The sequence below is a fragment of the Haliotis rufescens genome, unplaced genomic scaffold, assembly GCF_023055435.1.
Source record: "Haliotis rufescens isolate VD_foot unplaced genomic scaffold, xgHalRufe1.0.p SCAF_6, whole genome shotgun sequence".
Lineage (NCBI taxonomy): Eukaryota > Metazoa > Mollusca > Gastropoda > Lepetellida > Haliotidae > Haliotis > Haliotis rufescens.
This window is the reverse complement of record NW_025964334.1, coordinates 47,103,516-47,123,839: the sequence shown is the minus strand read 5'-3', so window position 1 is coordinate 47,123,839 and position 20,324 is coordinate 47,103,516. Positions and strand designations below refer to the sequence as shown.

Below are 20,324 nucleotides of genomic sequence, written 5' to 3'. Positions count from 1 at the left end.
TCACAAGTAACAACAGATTGTCCGGCAACTTCAGAAGTAACTCATGATTGTTAGGTCACTTCACAAGTATCAACAGATTGTCCGGCAACTTCAGGAACAACAGTAGATTGTTGGGTAACTTAACAAGTAACAACATATTGTCCGGCAACTTCAGAAGTAACAACAGATTGTCAGGCAACTTCACAAATAACAACATATTGTCCGGCAACTTCAGAAGTAACAACGGATTGTTAGGTCACTTCACAAGTAACAACGGATATAACTTCACAAGTAAATCCTGATTGTTAGGTAACTTCACAAGTAACAACAGATTGTCCGGCAACTTCACAAGTAACAACAGATTGTCCGGTCACTTCAGAAGTAACAGCAGATTGTTAGGTCACTTCACAAGTAACAACAGATTGCCCGGTAACTTCACAAATAACAGCAGATTGTTAGGTAACGTCACAAGTAACAACAAATTGTCCGGCAACTTCACAAGTAACAACAGATTGTCCGGTAACTTCAGAAGTAACAGCAGATTGTTAGGTAACTTCACAAGTAACAACAGGTTCTCCGGCAACTTCAGAAGTAACAGCGGATTGTTAGGTAACTTCACAAGTATCAACAGATTGTCCGGTAACTTCAGAAGTAACAACAGATTGTCCGTCAACTTCACAAGTAACAACAGATTGTCTGGCAACTTCAGAAGTAACAGCAGATTGTTAGGTAACTTCACAAGTAACAGCAGATTGTTAGGTAACTTCACAAGTAACAACAGATTGTCCGGTAACTTCAGAAGTAACTCCTGATTGTTAGGTAACTTCACAAGTAACAGCAGATTGTCCGGTAACTTCAGAAGTAACAACAGATTGTCCGGCAACTTCACAAGTAACAACAGATTGTCCGGCAACTTCAGAAGTAACAGCAGATTGTTAGGTAACTTCACAAGTAAGAACAGATTGTAAGGTAACTTCACAAGTAACAGCAGATTGTTAGGTAACTTCACAAGTAACAGCAGATTGTTAGGTAACTTCACAAGTAACAACATATTGTCCGGCAACTTCAGAAGTAACTCCTGATTGTTAGGTAACTTCACAAGTAACAGCAGATTGGTAGGTAACTTCACAAGTAACAACATATTGTCCGGCAACTTCAGAAGTAACTCCTGATTGTTAGGTAACTTCACAAGTAACAACAGATTGTCCGGTAACTTCACAAGTAACAGCGGATTGTTAAGTAACTTCACAAGTAACAACAGATTGTCCGGCAACTTCACAAGTAACAACAGATTGTCCGGTAACTTCAGAAGTAACAGCAGATTGTTAGGTAACTTCACAAGTAACAACAGGTTCTCCGGCAACTTCAGAAGTAACAGCGGATTGTTAGGTAACTTCACAAGTATCAACAGATTGTCCGGCAAATTCAGAAGTAACTCCTGATTGTTAGGTAACTTCACAAGTAACAGCTGATTGTAAGGTAACTTCACAAGTAACAGCAGATTGTCCGGTAACTTCAGAAGTAACAACAGATTGTCCGGCAACTTCACAAGTAACAACAGATTGTCCGGCAACTTCAGAAGTAACAGCAGATGTTAGGTAACTTCACAAGTAACAGCAGATTGTTAGGTAACTTCACAAGTAACAACAGATTGTCCGGTAACTTCAGAAGTAACTCCTGATTGTTAGGTAACTTCACAAGTAACAGCAGATTGGTAGGTAACTTCACAAGTAACAACATATTGTCTGGCAACTTCAGAAGTAACAACTGATTGTTAGGTAACTTCAGAAGTAACAGGAGATTGTTAGGTAACTTTACAAGTAGCAACATATTGTCAGGCAACTTCACAATTAACAACAAATTGTCCGGTAACTTCACAAGAAACAGCGGATTGTTAGGTAACTTCACAAGTAACAGCAGATTGTCCGGCAACTTCACAAGTAACAACAGATTGTCCGGTAACCTCAGAATTAACAGCGGATTGTTTGGTAACTTCACAAGTAACAACATATTGTCCGGCATCTTCAGGAGTAACTCCTGATTGTTAGGTAACTTCACAAGTAACAGTAGATTGTCCGGTAACTTCAGAAGTAACAACAGATTGTCCGGCAACTTCACAAGTAACAACAGATTGTCCGGCAACTTCAGAAGTAACAGCAGATTGTTAGGTAACTTCACAAGTAACAACAGATTGTTAGGTAACTTCACAAGTAAGAACAGATTGTTAGGTAACTTTAGAAGTAACAACAGATTGTTAGGTAACTTCACAAGTAACAACAGATTGTCCGGCAATTTCAGAAATAACTCATGATTGTTAGGTAACTTCACAAGTAACAGCAGATTGTCCGGCAACCTCGGAAGTAACAGCAGATTGTTAGGCCACTTCAAAAGTATCAACAGATTGTACGGAAACTTCAGAATTAACAGCAGATTGTTAGGCCACTTCACAAGTAACAACAGATTGTCCGGTAACTTCACAAGTAACAACAGCTTGTTAGGTTACTTCACAAGTAACAACAGATTGTCCGGCAACTTCAGAAGTAACTCCTGATTGTTAGGTAACTTCACAAGTAACAACAGATTGTCCGGCAACTTCAGAAGTAACAGCAGATTGTTAGGTAACTTCACAAGTAACAACAGATTGTCCGGCAACTTCACAAGTAACAACAGATTGTCCGGCAACTTAAGAAGTAACAGCAGATTGTTAGGTAACTTCACAAGTAACAACAGATTGTCCGGCAACTTCAGAAGTTACTCCTGATTGTTAGGTAACTTCACAAGTAACAACAGATTGTCCGGCAACTTCACAAGTAACAACAGATTGTTAGGTAACTTCAAAAGTAACAACAGATTGTCCGGCAACTTCGGAAGTAACAGCAGATTTTTAGGCCACTTCAAAAGTATGAACAGATTGTACGGCAACTTCAGAATTAACAGCAGATTGTTAGGTAACTTCACAAGTAACAACAGATTGTAAGGTAACTTCACAAGTATCAACAGATTGTCCGGTAACTTCAGAAGTAACAGCGGATTGTTAGGTAACTTCACAATTATCAACAGATTGTCCGGTAACTTCAGAAGTAACAACAGATTGTCCGTCAACTTCACAAGTAACAACAGATTGTCTGGCAACTTCAGAAGTAACAGCAGATTGTTAGGTAACTTCACAAGTAACAGCAGATTGTTAGGTAACTTCACAAGTAACAACAGATTGTCCGGTAACTTCAGAAGTAACTCCTGATTGTTAGGTAACTTCACAAGTAACAGCAGATTGTCCGGTAACTTCAGAAGTAACAACAGATTGTCCGGCAACTTCACAAGTAACAACAGATTGTCCGGCAACTTCAGAAGTAACAGCAGATTGTTAGGTAACTTCACAAGTAAGAACAGATTGTAAGGTAACTTCACAAGTAACAGCAGATTGTTAGGTAACTTCACAAGTAACAGCAGATTGTTAGGTAACTTCACAAGTAACAACATATTGTCCGGCAACTTCAGAAGTAACTCCTGATTGTTAGGTAACTTCACAAGTAACAGCAGATTGGTAGGTAACTTCACAAGTAACAACATATTGTCCGGCAACTTCAGAAGTAACTCCTGATTGTTAGGTAACTTCACAAGTAACAACAGATTGTCCGGTAACTTCACAAGTAACAGCGGATTGTTAAGTAACTTCACAAGTAACAACAGATTGTCCGGCAACTTCACAAGTAACAACAGATTGTCCGGTAACTTCAGAAGTAACAGCAGATTGTTAGGTAACTTCACAAGTAACAACAGGTTCTCCGGCAACTTCAGAAGTAACAGCGGATTGTTAGGTAACTTCACAAGTATCAACAGATTGTCCGGCAAATTCAGAAGTAACTCCTGATTGTTAGGTAACTTCACAAGTAACAGCAGATTGTTAGGTAACTTCACAAGTAACAGCAGATTGTCCGGTAACTTCAGAAGTAACAACAGATTGTCCGGCAACTTCACAAGTAACAACAGATTGTCCGGCAACTTCAGAAGTAACAGCAGATGTTAGGTAACTTCACAAGTAACAGCAGATTGTTAGGTAACTTCACAAGTAACAACAGATTGTCCGGTAACTTCAGAAGTAACTCCTGATTGTTGGGTAACTTCACTAGTAACAGCAGATTGGTAGGTAACTTCACAAGTAACAACATATTGTCTGGCAACTTCAGAAGTAACTCCTGATTGTTAGGTAACTTCAGAAGTAACAGGAGATTGTTAGGTAACTTTACAAGTAGCAACATATTGTCAGGCAACTTCACAATTAACAACAAATTGTCCGGTAACTTCACAAGAAACAGCGGATTGTTAGGTAACTTCACAAGTAACAGCAGATTGTCCGGCAACTTCACAAGTAACAACAGATTGTCCGGTAACCTCAGAATTAACAGCGGATTGTTTGGTAACTTCACAAGTAACAACATATTGTCCGGCATCTTCAGGAGTAACTCCTGATTGTTAGGTAACTTCACAAGTAACAGTAGATTGTCCGGTAACTTCAGAAGTAACAACAGATTGTCCGGCAACTTCACAAGTAACAACAGATTGTCCGGCAACTTCACAAGTAACAACAGATTGTCCGGCAACTTCAGAAGTAACAGCAGATTGTTAGGTAACTTCACAAGTAACAACAGATTGTTAGGTAACTTCACAAGTAAGAACAGATTGTTAGGTAACTTTAGAAGTAACAACAGATTGTTAGGTAACTTCACAAGTAACAACAGATTGTCCGGCAATTTCAGAAATAACTCATGATTGTTAGGTAACTTCACAAGTAACAGCAGATTGTCCGGCAACCTCGGAAGTAACAGCAGATTGTTAGGCCACTTCACAAGTAACAACAGATTGTCCGGTAACTTCACAAGTAACAACAGCTTGTTAGGTTACTTCACAAGTAACAACAGATTGTCCGGCAACTTCAGAAGTAACTCCTGATTGTTAGGTAACTTCACAAGTAACAACAGATTGTCCGGCAACTTCAGAAGTAACAGCAGATTGTTAGGTAACTTCACAAGTAACAACAGATTGTCCGGCAACTTCACAAGTAACAACAGATTGTCCGGCAACTTAAGAAGTAACAGCAGATTGTTAGGTAACTTCACAAGTAACAACAGATTGTCCGGCAACTTCAGAAGTTACTCCTGATTGTTAGGTAACTTCACAAGTAACAACAGATTGTCCGGCAACTTCACAAGTAACAACAGATTGTTAGGTAACTTCAAAAGTAACAACAGATTGTCCGGCAACTTCGGAAGTAACAGCAGATTTTTAGGCCACTTCAAAAGTATGAACAGATTGTACGGCAACTTCAGAATTAACAGCAGATTGTTAGGTAACTTCACAAGTAACAACAGATTGTAAGGTAACTTCACAAGTAACAACAGATTTTCTGGCAACTTCACAAGTTATTCTTGATTGTTAGGTCGCTTCACAAGTAACAAGAGATTGTCCGACAACTTCATAAGTAACTATACATTGTCTGATAACTTCAAAAGCAACTGATTGTTCAGTAACTTCATAAGTAACATCCGATTGTCTGGTAGCTTTATAAGTAACTGATTACACAGTAACTTTCCAAGAAGAACTGATTGTCCAGTAACTTCATAACTAACTATATATTGTCTGGTAACTCTAAAAGCAACTGATTACACGGTTACTTCCCAAGACAAACTGATTGTCCGGTAACTTCATATGTAACTGATTACACGGTAACTTCTCAAGAAGAGCTGATTGTCCGGTAACTTCATATGTAACTGATTACACGGTAACTTCCCAAGAAGAACTGATCGTCCGGTAACTTCATAAGTAACTATACATTGTCTGGTAACTTCAAAAGCAACTGATTGTTCGGTAACTTCATAAGTAATATCCGATTGTCTGGTAGCTTTATAAGTAACTGATTACACAGTAACTTCCCAAAAGGAACTGATTGTCCAGTAACTTCATAACTTACTATATATTGTCTGGTAACTCTAAAAGCAACTGATTGTTCGGTAACTTCATAAGTAACTTCCGATTGTCTGGTAGCTTTATAAGTAACTGATTACACGGTAACTTCCCAAGAAGAACTGATTGTCATAATTAAGTATAGATCAGCTGGTAGCTTCATAAGTAACTACTGATTGTCTGATAAACTTCATTAGTAACTCTTTGTTGTACGATTACTTCAGAACTAACTGATTGTCCTGCAGCTTCATAAGTAACTCCTGGTTGTACGGTTACTTCATAAGTAACTGATGGTCTGGTAACTCCATACGTGATTTCTGATCACCCGCCTGGTAACTTCATAAGTAACTGATTATCTGGTTACTTCATAAGTAACTTCTGTTCACCCGGTAGCTTCACAAGTAATTTATTACTCAGTAACATTATAAGTAACTGACCGTCCAGTAGGTTTATAAGTAAGTAGTTACCCGGTAACTTTATAAGTAACAACTGATTGTCCGGTACCTTCATAAATAACATCTGATTTCCTGGTAACTTCATAAGTAACAACTGATTGTCCGGTACCTTCATAAATAACTTCTGATTTCCTGGTAACTTCATAAGTAACAACTGATTGTCCTGTAACTTCATAATTTACTGCAGATTGTACCGTAACTTAACCGTAACTGATTACACGGTAACTTCAAAAGTAACTGATTGTCCGGTAACTTAATAAATAACTACTCACAGTCCGATAACTTCATAAGTAACTTCTGATCGGTCGACCGCCTCCGTGGTCTAGTGGTAGAGCGTCCGCCCGGAGAGCGGAAGGTCCGGGGTTCGATTCCCAGCCGCGTCATACCAAAATACGTTAAAAGATGGTACTTGTTGTTACCCTGTCTGGCGCTCGGCATTAAGGGGCTAAAACAAGGACTGGTCGGTTCGGAGTCAGTATACTGTGTCTGAGTGGGAACTTCAAACTAACTTTATAAGTAACTGCTTCTGTATCAATAGCTGGTGTGTATGTAATTTCCTACTGTGTAACTGATAGTTCAGAAACTTCATACTAACTTTATAAGTAACTGCTTGTGTATCAATAGCTGGCGTGTATGTAATTTCCTACTGTGTAACTGATAGTTCGGAAACTTCATACTGACTTTATAAGTAACTGCTTCTGTATCAATAGCTGGTGCGTATGTAATTTCCTACTGTGTAACTGATAGTTCGGAAACTTCATACTAACTTTATAAGTAACTGCTTCTGTATCAATAGCTGGTGTGTATGTAATGTCCTACTGTGTAACTGATAGTTCGGAAACTTTATTCTAACTTCATAAGTAACTGCTTCTGTATCAATAGCTGGCGTGTATGTAATTTCCTACTGTGTAACTGATAGTTCGGAAACTTCATACTGACTTTATAAGTAACTGCTTCTGTATCAATAGCTGGCGTGTATGTAATTCCCTTCTGTGTAACTGATAGTTCGGAAACTTCATACTAACTTTATAAGTAACTGCTTGTGTATCAATAGCTGGTGTGTATGTAATGTCCTACTGTGTAACTGATAGTTCGGAAACTTCATTCTAACTTCATAAGTAACTGCTTGTGTATCAATAGCTGGTGTGTATGTAATTTCCTACTGTGTAACTGATAGTTCGGAAACTTCATTCTAACTTTATAAGTAACTGCTTCTGTATCAATAGCTGGTGTGTATGTAATTTCCTACTGTGTAACTGATAGTTCGGAAACTTCATACTAACTTTATATGTAACTGCTTGTGTATCAATAGCTGGTGTGTATGTAATTTCCTACTGTGTAACTGATAGTTCGGAAACTTCATACTGACTTTATAAGTAACTGCTTCTGTATCAATAGCTGGCGTGTATGTAATTTCCTACTGTGTACCTGATAGTTCGGAAACTTCATACTAACTTTATATGTAACTGCTTCTGTATCAATAGCTGGCGTGTATGTAATTTCCTACTGTGTAACTGATAGTTCGGAAACTTCATACTGACTTTATAAGTAGCTGCTTCTGTATCAATAGCTGGTGTGTATGTAATTTCCTACTGTGTAACTGATAGTTCGGAAACTTCATACTGACTTTATAAGTAACTGCTTGTGTATCAATAGCTGGTGTGTATGTAATTTCCTTCTGTGTAACTGATAGTTCGGAAACTTCATACTGACTTTATAAGTAGCTGCTTCTGTATCAATAGCTGGTGTGTATGTAATTTCCTACTGTGTAACTGATAGTTCGGAAACTTCATACTGACTTTATAAGTAACTGCTTGTGTATCAATAGCTGGTGTGTATGTAATTTCCTTCTGTGTAACTGATAGTTCGGAAACTTCATACTGACTTTATAAGTAACTGCTTGTGTATCAATAGCTGGTGTGTATGTAATTTCCTACTGTGTAACTGATAGTTCGGAAACTTCACACTAACTTTATAAGTAACTGCTTGTGTATCAATAGCTGGTGTGTATGTAATTTCCTTCTGTGTAACTGATAGTTCGGAAACTTCATACTGACTTTATAAGTAACTGCTTGTGTATCAATAGCTGGTGTGTATGTAATTTCCTACTGTGTAACTGATAGTTCGGAAACTTCACACTAACTTTATAAGTAACTGCTTCTGTATCAACAGCTGGCGTGTATGTAATTTCCTACTGTGTAACTGATAGTTCGGAAACTTCATACTGACTTTATAAGTAACTGCTTCTGTATCAATAGCTGGTGTGTATGTAATTTCCTTCTGTGTAACTGATAGTTAGAAACTTGAAAGACTCTAATTACGGACATTCGAAAACATATATATGCTATTGTTGTTGGTAACTTCACAAGTAGCTGTTACTTTTGAAACATATTGCTGAAATACTGCAGATAGCAGCTTTGAAAAACATTCCGCACGGTACAAGTGTAATGTATTCATCTGCTATTACATAACTTCACAGGGTACTTTAACAACTAACAACCCAGGACATACTATCAGAAATACATACCATTTATACCTATCGGACTGGCACCCAGTCGTACAGAGATGTGACCACTGGTGCTAAGTAATCGAAGACTGGACAGAAGCAGTAATCCACATATACCACATATTTTTGTTGCTTTGTTTGCTGTAAATAATTGAGTCAGGACCAGACAATCCAGTGATTGCCATCGTGAGCATCGATCTAAGCATTTGACATGCATCAACCAAGTCAGCGAACCTGACCACCTGATTCAGTGAGTCTCACGAGCACATGCAGCACTTCGGTAAATGACTTTGTTCGAAATATGTAAATCTTCTAGCGCCTCATAGTTAGCTTGGCTTGTATACTCCCCAGGAAGCTGAAAATGAAAACCGAGTGTCCACTGATCCATTGACAGGGGTAATAATGTATCGCTTTGAGCGCGCTATAGCTAGGTTGTGGATTTGGCACATTATAAATATGACATAATTATGATTATGATGATGATGATGATGATGATGGTTATTATTATGACTGATACGAAATACATTGTCTTTGAATATGAAGTGTCAAACCAAAATATCACCTAAACTAAAAATGTTCAGGTTTAAAAGACTTCAAAATCTAACAACGCAAATGAGGTAACTTCGTGGAAGATCTGCAAAACTGATTAAAGCTCGTCAGACATTACGCCAGCCGACCTTGACCCTGGAGGTTAAGTTAAGGTAAAGGTCACAGACAATAAAAGTCAAAGTAAGTCCTGAGAGTGTCGTTCACAACATTATCCCGTGTTTTCTTTGATAATTAGTCCCGATCGCCGATTCGGGGCACCTTCAAGTATGCCGTCCCCAGACAGAGTGAGGCCACGGCCCAAATTCTTCTTTTGATGTTTCCGACAATTCTACCTTTTCCTTACTGAGGTGGTATGATGAACTCATAACACCTCGGCGTGCGGAGGGTCGAGTTGGCAGACCCACAAACACCCGAGTCGTTACTTATAACTCGCCAACTGACTGTACACAAGAACAATAGAAGGATCATCTTTCTTCTTCTTTTGATAAGAAGATTATCACTTTTAGAACTGCACAGTTCAAAGGACACTCATGGTAAAACGAGAGAACCTGGCTTAAAGTCCGGCCAATTTCAAGCCCTGCTATTATTTGTAGTCGGCAGGATAAGCTGTTCACCTGTCGTGTAGTATTCTCACTGCTAACACGGAAGCGAGTACAGCCTAAACAGCTAACGCTGTTTCTTTAGGTTTTATCAGTAGTAGAGACGCTGAACCTAAGAGACCCTCCACCCCACCCCTCAATCCCCCGCCACCCCCCAACCTCCTCCCTATATCCCACAGCTCGTCTGTCTGTGAAGTTTGTAATATCGCTACTCATATACAGTAGCACAGTATTTGAAAGTGGGGTGTTGTGATCGGTTTTGTCGATCAAGCAGTAGACTTCTTAAGATAGCGACTTGAGAAAAAGAACCAGTATCAAAGACTACAGCAAGGGACAGTGGCGGAATCCCGGCAGTGGATGTACAGTGACTGTTTACACGTCTATTGTCATGGCCTGCTAGCCCGTAGCTATCGACTGTAGAGTGTCTAATACATTTGATAATATCAGTTTCAGAGGCTCAGTCCTACTGTTCTACAGAGTTTGACTACACGAATTGCTTGGCCTTTATTTTGAAGTGGGGAGCGAATTCGGCCGTATGATGTACATGAGGACAGAGATAAGACTCGATAACCCGGAGCAAATCCCGCTATGGGAGGCTCCTCTGGTATACTTGACACGCACTTTGATGATGGGAAAATCTATCGAGAAATAGACAGACTAAGACGCAAGCCGGGGGATTCAAATACAAATAAGGAATCGCGACACAAAGGAGCGAGAAGGTAAACCGAGTTTAAAACATGAGTCGCTCGGCCGCTACGCGTCAGAAATTGTCGATGTGAATGATAGAAACAAATCGCCTATCCCCACCGTGACTTGTTTGTGAAGGAAAAAATTGGAGGACCTGATTGGGGGTAAGTTTGGAGGAGGGATACTCCCCGTCAGTGTTGATCCCGCCCTGCGTTACACGAGGTACCCGATACACACACCGCATGATGGACATTTTACCTCGCTTTGCTTACTGTCGTCTGTCACTTGTAGATGTGCACGAGACGAGCGCGCGCGGAACTTGAGTCGCCTAGAGTGACCGTTCTTGGATAGGAGAGCAGACGACACTTTGATGAAGCGGATCGTTTTCGGAGCAAATTTGTAAAATACATTTGAACAAATGTTGTTCCTTTTTGGAAGTGAAGTATGGATTTCAAGGAATGACACTTAAGCACAAACAATATTGGATGTAGCAGTATTTGAATCTGAATATTTGCATGTGATTATATTTTTTCTCCATGTGAACGCACATATACTTTGTTTTGAATTTTACATACTTGTACAAACGGACGATGTGTATACGGACTTTGATTTGTTTAAAACTTCTCTTATCTCCTCTACTTGTTTCGTTTTCGATCGGAGAGGCATTTATTGACCGTCTCGAGCAATGCGAACCTATAAAAATCCCGCAGTGCCGTTCTATGCCTTACAATATGACGCGCATGCCGAACCTGCTTCACCACAGCAGTCAGGAAAATGCAAGGCTCGCCTTTGAACAATTTGAGATGCTCTTGAACAAAAACTGCAGTGAAGCATTGTTGTTTTTCCTATGCTCCATATATGTGCCAATATGCACAGTCTCTTTCCAACCCGACCCAATCCCTCCGTGTAAGGGGGTTTGCGAAAAGGCGAGGGCAGGGTGTGAGCCCGTCATGAACGCTTATAATGTGTCGTGGCCCGAGGCCCTGGACTGCTCACGACTCCCCCGATATGAAAGGGGGGTATGTGTGTCCCCCGAAGCCATTGTCTCCCCATCAAGGAGAAAAGGTAAGTTAATTTCTCATCTTCTCAAAAGCTTGTCCACTTGTGATATTGATATCGGTTTTTCATAATGCTACAATATTTTATGTAACACGTGGTGTTCATTATAACACCATAAAACTTTGTTTAGTATACATTAAACATGTCATATTAAGTATATTGACGACTGAGGTATTTTTAAATCATTTTATGAAACTATTAATCATACATAAACTTGTACTTTTTTTTAAAGTGCTCAAGTTCAAACCAAAATGAAAGGGACACTACCTATTATTTACATTTTTATATCATTATGTCTTCAGCTATTCGATATGGCACAGGCAATTTCTACTAATGGGACATTCATACGTACATTATTGTTCTGGGAAAGCATTGTCGCTTAATCATGCTGCTTTCTATACACGCGAGTACATGAAAACCATATTAGGCGAACATGCTCCTTTAATTCTCGCCGCGTGTTTTGATGACCTCTTGTAGAGATGACCCGAAATCCTTTGATCTTTCGCTTTGATCATTTGCGATTAAGGTAAACTGGGCCCTATCACGGTCCCCTAGGAATCCAGCGATTCACCAGCGCCCCGATAGAGTGTTCCCGTAATGGCGGTGTTTACATATTGTCCCACAGAACACGTGTTGAGCTCTCGGAAACAAACACTCCCAGCGAGTGATTGGAAAATCTAGAATGTGTGCACTGCCCGCTGATCGTAATATTTGCATGTTAGTGTACAAAAGGGATTGATACCAATTACCTTGACACGTTGATTTGGGATTTAAAGGTGTTACGCCTTTTTTAACATTCATAATTCGAAGTTATTGGAAAGACTATTTGGGATCCTTTTTATGTGACGGGTGGTTTGTAAACTGTCACTCATTTCATGCCACGTCTCAGTTTAGTCTGAAACGTCTCGCTACGTTTGTGAAAGTGGATGAATAGCTGTCAGGGTGTATGGTGGCGTCACATGTTTTTGTTTTTTATTGTAACTGAAGGACGCGATTTTCAACATTATACAGGTTACATTTACATACATTGCGTTTCAACTGTATCATGAAAAAACACGAGACACAATCTGTTTTCCTGTCATATCTGACTAATTGATGCATGTAATTACACAGACACACGTACCTCTCGCGTGTGTTTACTTCCCTCAAGGGTGACAATCGGTAAAACCCAGAATGCATTTGTTAGTTTGTTTGACAGTAACAGCAAAAGTGTGATGCATCCCCCCTGACGTATCCCAGTTTCCTCAAGTCGAACACGTCTATGTTTTCCTTCCTGAACCACCCGGAACATCCACTTTCTACGGCAACAGTATCTAGGCTATTATCTGTAGCAGTTTTGTAACCAAAGTATTTATGTTGGTGAGAAGTTATAAAAATTAAGTACCAAAACGTCAAACATGATTTTGAGGTTCACCAGACCAGTAAGGATAAGGTCGACAGAGTGTGTTTAATGCCCAGTGGAATCTCGTTCGGGGGATAATCCAGACCCGTTATTCTCCTGCGCTGGCGTTTTATATTATACTGTAATAGTCAGGTCAAATAGTGAAGCTGTAACGTATTGTGTGGTGACAAGGCATCATCAGTCTATATAACAACACGTATTATATCATTAACAGTAAAGTGCATCTCCGTGAGATAACGCTTAAGAGGCGACAGTATATGGAGAAGTACCATGGCTGAAAAACATCTGTGATGACCTAGCTGTATGGAACTTGGTGAGGATGAACTTCTAGACCTATATACGACGGCATATGCTCTACATAGAATCATGTGTTAAACGAAGACTTTGTCTCTGCGTCATTAAGGTACCCCACACACACACTGCAAGAAATACATGTGTAACAAACTTGGAGACAGCACACACGAACGTTATATCACCAATGTTATAATTCGTTTATCCCCGTCTTTTTAAGTGTAGTTCATATACAAACTTCATATTGTAGGTTTCATTAAAAATACACATCCAAAACAAATACGGTTCCTGTTCTACTACTTTCATCTAAACCCAGTTCTCTTTGAAGACAAACACCAGCATCGACTGTTTCGTCAGCGGGAATTCTACACACTCGTATGTCTATCACGTTATCATTATACACATAGTTCTGTGTGATGAGACGATGACAGCTATTGTATGTTATGCTGTATGCTTATAACCCAGGCTCGGCAGAATTGGTCTGTGTCCATTCCAAAGCGCTCAGCATGCCTCGGGCTTGTGTGGGGTAAGAGGCGGGATTTCTTGTACTGCTTACGACAATTCTAGAAATCCACGGAATAAGTAGTATTTGCATCAAAGAGAAAAAGATTAAACGAATTGGTTTGTAAACATTGAAAAGACCGAGAACAATGTCAAACTAGAATACTGTCAATACTCCTAAATTTACCTCTTGGAGATCTAAGGAACCGTTTCCCGTCTTGGGCATAGCTACTTCTGTCGTCATCGTATATGGGGAAATGTTGTATCGCATAGACCCTTTACTTGAAGGGAATATTTGCAGAACAAAGTAAGAAACTTTCAGATTTGGCTAACTTAATAATGCGCGTAACGTATAGACCACGCGGTTATTATCGAAGCAAAGGCAGACATGAAACGTTGCCGTATATGTTTCTAAGTCGTAGAACAGAGTCAAAGACCATTCCCAATTACATCAATGAGAAAGCTGAACTCGGAAATATTTTTAACAATGACAGGGGGAAAAGCAAAAATAATAAGAATTTGGGCGTGGTTAACGAGTCATAGGTATGTTGACAATATGGAGGGTAAATCAGGTTCTCTTGTTGATCAAACAAAACTGTTTTCTGGACAAGAATAATGTGCTTGAACGAAAACCCGACCCAAGATTTGATCATTTGAATGATTTTAGGGTACACTCGATATCATCATTGACTCTGTGTGTGTGTGCATGTGTGCGTTCAGTCGTCAAATTTACGGGGACAGGTGTAATGCAGGCTGTGGCTGCCTTATTCCCATTCAGTATGCGTAGATCTGTAAAACACTTGTAGCATCGTATAAGAATTGTGTCAAGTACGAACCGATTATAACTCCACACAGTATACAATTTCTGCTCTGGTGTAAACACTCATAGAGCCATTTGTATGAATGTTTTGAATATCTTACGCTCACCTGCTGACCTAGGTTCACAATGCATACCCAGTTTACAAATAGGATACATATGACAAACTTTAATAGTCTGACGTCAAACGGAAAGCACTTTCCTGAGTGTGTAGGTACAGTCGTGATGATAACGCTGACTTGGGCTATCACCAACGGTGTGCCTATTTTCTCTCCAGCTATTTGTTTTCAATAACGTGTCTTTATGGGTAGTATATTACGTACACCTATTAACCCTTGACGTGGCGCTCCATCAGACAGTGCAGTATCACCCTCCCCAGCATCAGTGCGGGGTCCTAGCCCGCATTCATATTTCTCCGGCATTTCTCCTCCATTTTTCCATTCAAAATACCTTTTGAATTTGGCTGCCGTCCCAAGCAAAGAGAAAGCTTTTCCATGTAAGCCTTTTTCTAGCCTAAACATATATCTGTATCGCTGACGCATTTATTACAAACCTTTTTAAAATGTGCTTTTCTTCAAATGGGGTCCTGTGATAGTGTTTCCATGTATTGATGCTGTGCTCTCATTCCTAAGTGGGCAAGGCCTACCTTCCACTCTGTACGTCATATAAATAGTTAGATGTTTGTATTGATTACGGAACATAAGCTATGGGTGGATTTCGCCATATTAGTTTGTAATGGTTTGAAATTATTCACAATAGTCGTCGTTTTAACATGCCCGTCCTTTTCAACAATAATGAGTGATATTTTGCTTAGTTATTTGTAAGTACGAAATTTTTGTAATCAACCTCCTTAAACCAGACAGTCAATATGAGTGAAAGTGAGGTACACGAAACATTAGCATTGAATAAATTTAACGCAAGTCATCGTATTCTAGCTATATGACGGCGGTCTCTAAATAATCGAGTCTCGACTAAACAATCTGGTGATTGATATTGTGAGCAACTATCCACGCCGTCTGGGTACCAAGCCAGACCACCCGATCCATTTGATCGTCACTTGCGACAAGTACAGGCTGCCCTGGGTTAATTCGGACAGCTGTAGACTAGTCGCTCAATTGACATGTTTTGAGTGAATGTTGCTTGTTTGTTTGTGTGTGTTTATGTAGTTTTGTGTCTGTCTATTCTATGTTTTGTGTTGTTTTTAAGGGATGGGGTGAGTCAACGTTAAAAACGCTTATATCAAATTATTGATATTTGAAAGGGCAGTTAAGGAAACGACACATTAATTGGATCACTATATTTCGCTGTGTGATAGGATTTATTGGAATCGCGTTCCATTTAAAGCAGTTAATCAATGTTTGATATGTCTGATTGTGTATCATCGTACCCGAACGTTGAATGGTGTTCATTCTATCACTCACCGGTTTGTCTAGCCCGAACACAACTCCTTACACCCCGCTGTGATGAAGCAGTACTAAAACTGACTGTAGTGTAAGCCAACATTACACCTTTACAACATTACAAGTCTTTTAAAGGCATTTAGAAGTGATACACATTAGGAAGAGAATTTATGTATGTCAACTTCTTTATTAGGAGTGAGTGAGTATGGTTTTACGCCGCTTTAAGCAATATTCCAGCAATATCACGGCGGGGGACACCAGAAATGGGCTTCACACATTGTACCCAAGTCGGGAATGGAACCCGGGTCTTCAGCGTGACGAGCGAACGCTTTAACCACTAGGCTACCCGACTGCCCCTCTTTATTATGAGGAACACAACGTTTAGGAGTATATATTTCCTCCTTCATCAGGTGAATGAAACTATATACTCCGAAACGTTGTGTTCCGCATAATAAAAAAAAGGTTGACATCCATAAATTCTCTTCCCTAACAGGGACGTTCGGGTAGCCAAGTGGTTGAAGCGTTCTTTCGTCACGCCGAAGACCCGGGTTCGATTCCCGACATGGGTATAATGTGTGAAGCCCATTTCTGGTGTCCACCGCCGTGATATTGCTGGAATAAACCTCGCTCGCTCGCTCCCTCCCTCCCTCATTCACTCACTCACATTACACCAGCTTTTGTTTAACTCCGCACTCAAAAATATCCCAGCTATAAGTAATCGAGTCTGAACCAGACAATCATGAGATACTAGTATGTACCAAGACCTACTGTATCACCGCATACTAGTGTCACACATCCGGGATGAAATGAGCGGCATCCCTGTATTCAGTGTCGCTGCCCCTATAGCGAATCTATACCTTCACACGTGTCAGGCGAATATTGCCAAGGGCACTACATGTACTTCTTGTCAATCAATCGCGATTCAAAAAATGCCTTTGTTCCACCAAAACGGTTTCAGAGTAAAGTACGTTTTTGGAAATTAGCATATTGATGACGTACGTGACGATGTTTGATATATATCACCGGTATCGTGGTGTACCTGGTGCAGGGAGGCGACAGATGTCGAGAAACCACATTTATGCTTATTTCTCGGGACCACTACGGAAATGGGGAAGTGAAACTCAGATAATCTGTGAGTCCCAACACGTGTTTGACGGTTGTCCAAGCGGATTATCAAGAAGTCATACAATCCTTACATACTCTGTTATCAACACATCTCATACCAGAGAAGTCGATCTACACAATATGGAAGCATTAAATGTTGAGATCTTGAACGGAAGGCGTGAAATGTGGTCTTATCTACCCATTACAGTGTAAGCTAATCCTTGTGCGCACGCAGTAAAGTCGTAACAGATGGGAGAGGTGCGTGCAACGTTTACTTAATCGTCATGCCTTGCACCGTCCGTCAAGTCCGCTCCCGTCTTGAGTAATGGCTTATTTCCAGTGCCATCCAACAGAAAGGTGACTTTTTGGTAGCATTCCCTTGGGCCAAGGATTTTCATTCATGAGTGTAGTTCTGTCAGAGTTATCTAGTGGGCGTTTGAGATATCACTTCGGCAAGTCTTTGAAGTGGAGATTAACTTGAGCAGGTAGTGTGTCGCACAGAGGTTAGAGTGCGTTGTGATTTAGCGCACGTGGCGCTGTTAACAGATCCAGTTCCTAATTAGGTTATTGGTGATTGGTCTTTAATCGCTTTCATGTGTGAATAAAACACTTTATGTAAACTTCATGTTTGATGTTATCTGGATTTGTAAGGACCTTGCCTCAACAAAAAGATCATATTTTCATTGCTTTGATAAGAAAGGGCAGAGCTTCAGTACATACTTAAACTGACACAAAGCCAATGAAATGTAAGACTAATTATCTGTAGAAGTCGTCCTGTACGGTACGACTGTCGTGTAAAGACTTCTGTATAAGCCAGTCCTTGGGTCAATATCGCCCTGATCCGGACACAAAACATCACATTAGGAACAATATCGAAATTCCAAAGCGGTGTACATGAGCCATGATTGATCAGCGGGTCGTTACAGTGCACGTGATCTCTGCGTTCTGTAACCGTAACACGGTGGAGTAACGGGGTCTACTTACTTGTCCAGCAGTTCTTGGTATAGGTAAAATTCCCCCGAACGCGATGATAGCAAAGTGTTCTTAAGGTACCTCCCAATAGAAAGCTGCCTCAGGGTGATATTGGGATAATTCAGTTGACACGAAGACTGGGTTGGAGATCAAAATGATTTATTTTGATGTTATAGCAATGAACTTTTCTATGAAGGATTCTATTTAGGATTTTACCATGTTGCATGATGTATATTTATAACAAAACATTAATAAATTGTACATCAAGAACTAATTTTGTTCAATTTGTTCGACCCAACGAAGTCCACCCAAGGCGAAGTAGGTGGCCAACAGCGTCCGAGAACTCGAGTGGAGTCATCTGGCCTTGTTCTTTTAGTCTAGCACGATGGTTGCCAATTTCATTGTAGACTCTTTTGCGGTTTGGTCATGCACTTCCAAAGTTGGAAAATAGCACATATTTGGCCTTTTCCACCGAGTTCAATCGTCTTTATTACTTCAATGAAGAGATGGACGTTTGGATGATTGTGTGGCAAGGAACAGTTCTAGCGGCTATGAAGTCCATCCAGGTTGCCGTTTGTCCGAGGTCATTCGGTCCAGTAGTGGTTCCACATTGGCAATAGGATCGGGTTTCGTAATCTACCCAGGTATTCACAACGTAATCGTTGAATTCCACGGCAAAGTCGACATCTGGTGACGAGTTCTATCCTTGCCTTTTGGACAAGGTGGTAGGAAGCAGTGCCAGACCAACATCTCATTTCATCACACCTCACCTGTGGGTCTTCCTTGTATGGCACCGGAAGTCCAAGGTTTTGAAATTTGACAGTAGTGAAAGAAGCTGCACTGCATGACAACTTGGAGCAATTCGATCTCAATGGCAAGGACTTCAGCTTGTTTAAAGTCTGTCGGGGCTAGAGGTCTGCTGAGCCTCTGCTGAACTTCTCTCTTGAGTAGACGAAACAGTCTGGTACATGTTGTTGCTCGGAAAAGGACGAAGAGAAGAGGATAGGTGCTTGAGCCAGCTCTAGCGTGTATGATGCGTACACGTGGTCCCGTAACCCGGGACATGCGGTGGTGAAAGTGATATCATCCATGTAGATAGTCTCAGCAATCTGTAGGTCTTGCTGCTGTTCTAGGGGTGAGAAGGCAATTTTCTTGTCCTCAGCGTCACTAGTCGCAGGAAGGGTCGACCAGCAGTAATCTGTACAGGTTCCTTCAAGATCTACCGCTGATCGAGACTGAGGTTGGACAGGTATGGTCTTGCGACGGTGGCTTTATAGGTCACTTCTGATGCTGGGGTAGGAGGGTAAAGGGGGAAGATACGCATCCTCTTCTTCTGTAACGTGGTCTTCATACAATGTGTGCATCTGTGTTGTTTCATCTCTTGTTCATTAGCGCAGTCTGCTGCTATACTTCACCCTGTTGATATCGGGTGCTTGTGTTCAGACAGTTTTCGAAGAACGTTTGCACAGAAGTGCATTTACCGTCGCAGGTCTTGACTTCACGTCTCTAGTGAGTACAAGTTTGTCTTTCACGATTCAATTTGAACGGGTAGCCACCTGGAAGCATTTGTAGAGATCCCCGCTGCGACGTGATACTAGTATATGCTACTGTCCTTAACCCAGCTATGCTGATGACGCTTACCAACTGCAACAACATTTGTATACCATAAAGGGAGGCTAGCCTCGGGTAATTTAGCAGTCCTAGCATTTTTCGACTCGAGTCATTCAACGCTCACTTGTCTAGATTGATGTAAACCAATCTAGCCGTCACAAATTACAAAGGGAGTCTGTCTCAGTATCACACAGGGCATTAGTTACCCCGCCTAGACCTAGATATGGGTATCAGGTCCTAGCGCATAGTATATCTTGTGAGGACAGAAGAAGGATATTCCTACACAAACCTTTTACAAAAGTTAAGCCCCCCTTGAACAAATTTAGAACCCTGTCTTCGAGACTTACTTTCCAATAACAGTGAGTGAGTCAGTATGAATTTTTGCCATTTAGCAACATTCCAGCAATTGGGTTGTCTGGGCTGCGTGTAGA

The 20,324-nt window shown here is 40.5% G+C and overlaps 1 protein-coding gene across 1 annotated transcript in view; it reads left to right on the top strand.

The window, feature by feature from the left end:
* The first annotated feature begins 10,294 nt into the window (after nt 1-10,294).
* Nucleotides 10,295-20,324, top strand: part of LOC124142881 (secreted frizzled-related protein 3-like) — a 42,516-nt gene continuing 32,486 nt past the window's right edge. Inside the window, exon 1 of the mRNA XM_046511568.2 lies at nt 10,295-11,801. Coding sequence (XP_046367524.1) covers nt 11,327-11,801 — 475 coding nt within the window. The 5' untranslated portion in view covers nt 10,295-11,326. The remainder of the gene's footprint in view (nt 11,802-20,324) is intronic.